Genomic DNA, 2,899 nt, shown 5'->3' on the forward strand with positions numbered 1-2,899 from the left:
GGGGCATTGCTTGGCTTAAGGGCTGGCCCTGCTCACCTGGAGCCTTTCACCAGGACCCCAACCCTAACGAGCCACAGGCCAGCAAGGACAAGGCTGAACTGCGCAACTACACGGTGAGGGGAGGCTGTGGGGCTGGGGAGAGGCCATAGGGCTGAGAGGTCTGTGGGGGGGTCTGTGAGGTTAGAGGGAATCCATAGGGCTGGAGGAAGTCCACAGGGCTGAGCAGTCCACAGGGATGGGGGGAATCCATAGGGCTGAGGGATCCATGGGGCTAGAAGGGAGTCCATAGGGCTAGAATGTCAGCGAAGCTGGAGGGATCCATGGGGCTGAGAGGTCTGTGGGGCCAGAGGTAGTCCATAAGGCTGGAAGGTGGTTCACAGGGCTGAGGGGTCCATGGGACTGGGGAGGGGTCTGTGGGGCTAGAGAGAATCCATAGGGCTGAGAGGTTCATAAGGCTGGGGGGGAGTCCATAGGGCTGGAGGGAATCTACAGGGCTGAAGGGTTTGTGGGGCTGGAGAGAATCCATAGGGCTGAGGGATCATGAGGCTGGAGGAAGGTTTATGGGGGTGGGGGGAGCCCATAGGGCTGAGGAGTCTGGGGGGCTGGAGGGAGCTCATGGGGCTAGGGGTCCATGGAGCTGGAGAGAGCCCATAGGGCTGAGAGATCCATGAGGCTGGGGGGAGTCCATAGGGCTGAAGGGTGGCCTATGGGGCTGGATGGGGGTCCATAGGGCTGGAGAGGGTCCTGTGGATCTATGGGGACTGAACCCCCCCAACCCTGACCCACTGCTGCAGGAGGGGAAGCTACTAGACCGTGTCTACAACACCTATCTGCAGATGCACACCTACCAGACAGTCGACTTTGTGCGTAGGAAGGTTTGTCCCGTGGGGGTCCTGGAGGGGAGAGGGAAGGTAGGGGGGTCCGTCTGGGCCAGTGCTCATCATCCCCACATCCACAGAGTGCTGAGTACAGGGGCTGCTCACTGCGCAGGATGAGTGCCATGCAGGCACTGGAGCTGCTGGACCAACTGGTGGATGAATCTGACCCGGACGTGGACTTCCCCAACTCCCTCCACGCCTATCAGACCGCAGAGGGCATCCGGCGTGCCCACCCTGACAAAGGTGGGGTGGTAAAGGGGGGGCCTGGCTGCCTGAGCCCCTTCCTCGGGCTGTGGATGGGGGGCTGATGGCCCCTCCTTACCCCCAGATTGGTTCCACCTCGTGGGGCTGCTACACGACCTGGGCAAGGTCCTGGTGCTGTTCGGGGAGCCCCAGGTGAGGTGGGGGGTGAGGAGGGTTGGAGACTGCAGGATCCCCTCCTTGGGGACCTTTTGGGGGACACTGGGGATGTTTGTCACCCCCTGCAGTGGGCGGTGGTGGGGGATACCTTCCCAGTGGGCTGCAAGGTGCAGAAGTCAGTGGTCTTCCATGATTCCACCTTCCACAACAACCCTGACATCAGGGACCCCCGGTACAAGTGAGTGCAGCTCCTCTGTAGATGGGGAACCCGGAGGGGAAGGGTACCATGGTGCAACTCTGACCCCTCTTCCCTGCCCCTCAGCACCGAGTGTGGGATGTACCAGCCTCACTGCGGCCTGGAGAATGTGCTCATGTCCTGGGGACACGACGGTGAGCGTGGGGGACACACTGAGACCCAGAACCCTTTGCATGGAGGGGCGGGGGGGGAGGACCGAAGTAGGCCCCGTCGTCCCCCGACGTACCGACCACGACGACCACTTCGGGTACGGGGGCGACGACGACGCGTACGTCCCCCGAAACCGACTACCGAACCGTTCCTACCCGACCTACGGAACTACCTACTACGTACTACGAACGTCGAGTACGAAGTTACGAAACGAACGTTTAGTACCCTACGTCCGTAAACGGACGGTACGGGTAACGGGTCGTACGGGTAACGGTTACGGTTCGGACCGGTAGGGGGGACCAGGTTACCGGTAACCCCCCGGAAAAAGGGGGGGGTACCCTTTCCGGGGGAAAAAAGTTCCGGGGGTTAACCCCTTTAACCCGGGGGTTTTCCCCCCCCCCGTAAACCCCCCCCCGGGACCCCCCTAACGGTTTAACCAACGAAGGGTTTACGGGAACCGTTTCGGTAAAAACGGGTTTACCTAAAACCGAAAAAACCCCTTTTTTAGGGCCCCCCCCGTTAACGGGGCCCCCCGTAAAACGGGGAACGGGGTTTAACGGGGGAGGGGGGACCGTTTCGGGAAACGGTTTCGGTTAGGGTCCCAAACGGGGGGGGTACCCCGACGGTTACCACCCCTAAACGGACCTCGAACTTCGCTTACCCCCCCACCCCCCCCTTCCCCCACGTACTTCGTCTGTTACAACCCTTCGTCTACCCCTCTTACCCCCCCTTCCCTACGGCCTCTACATGATTCCGACTTCCATTCCTTCTACCCCTGGCATGCACACGGGGACTACAAGCACCTGTAGCAACGGAGGAGGACCGTGCGCATGCGTCGCCCTGGGTCAAGGAGCTCAAGTGTGTGGTGGTGGTCGAGTGGTGGGGGGGGAAAGAGGTGCCTCCCAACCACCTCCCCCTCCCACCACCTCTGACCCCCCCCCCCCCTCCCCCAATGTGCTCCCCCAGCAAGTTCGATCTATACACCAAGCAGGAGGATCTGCCCGACGTGAGGGAGCTGCAGGGGTACTACCAGGCCCTGATTGATAAGTACTGCCCTGGGGAGCTCTGCTGGTGAGCTGGACCTCCCCCTCCAGCCACAGACCCCTACCCCTCCAGCCACAGACCCCTCCAGCACTCAGCACTCCCCCCACTGTGTTCACCTCTGTGCCATCAATAAACCCACTTGCCATGTAGACAACACATCGCTTGTGTTCAGGGTGTGGGAGGTGTGATGGGGAATCCCACCCACCCCCCC

The 2,899-nt window shown here is 61.5% G+C and overlaps 1 protein-coding gene across 1 annotated transcript; it reads left to right on the forward strand.

The window, feature by feature from the left end:
• Nucleotides 1-14: 14 nt before the first annotated feature.
• Nucleotides 15-2,832, forward strand: MIOX (myo-inositol oxygenase; the record flags this gene model as incomplete). The annotated part of the gene is given in 9 exon segments (XM_031552112.1): nucleotides 15-113; nucleotides 795-875; nucleotides 959-1,121; nucleotides 1,207-1,274; nucleotides 1,367-1,476; nucleotides 1,561-1,865; nucleotides 2,242-2,450; nucleotides 2,453-2,502; nucleotides 2,611-2,832. Coding segments are annotated over 9 exon segments (1,194 nt in total), but the record flags the coding sequence as incomplete, so codon positions are not given.
• Nucleotides 2,833-2,899: the final 67 nt, after the last annotated feature.

The sequence above is a fragment of the Meleagris gallopavo genome, chromosome 1 (genome assembly GCF_000146605.3).
Source record: "Meleagris gallopavo isolate NT-WF06-2002-E0010 breed Aviagen turkey brand Nicholas breeding stock chromosome 1, Turkey_5.1, whole genome shotgun sequence".
Lineage (NCBI taxonomy): Eukaryota > Metazoa > Chordata > Aves > Galliformes > Phasianidae > Meleagris > Meleagris gallopavo.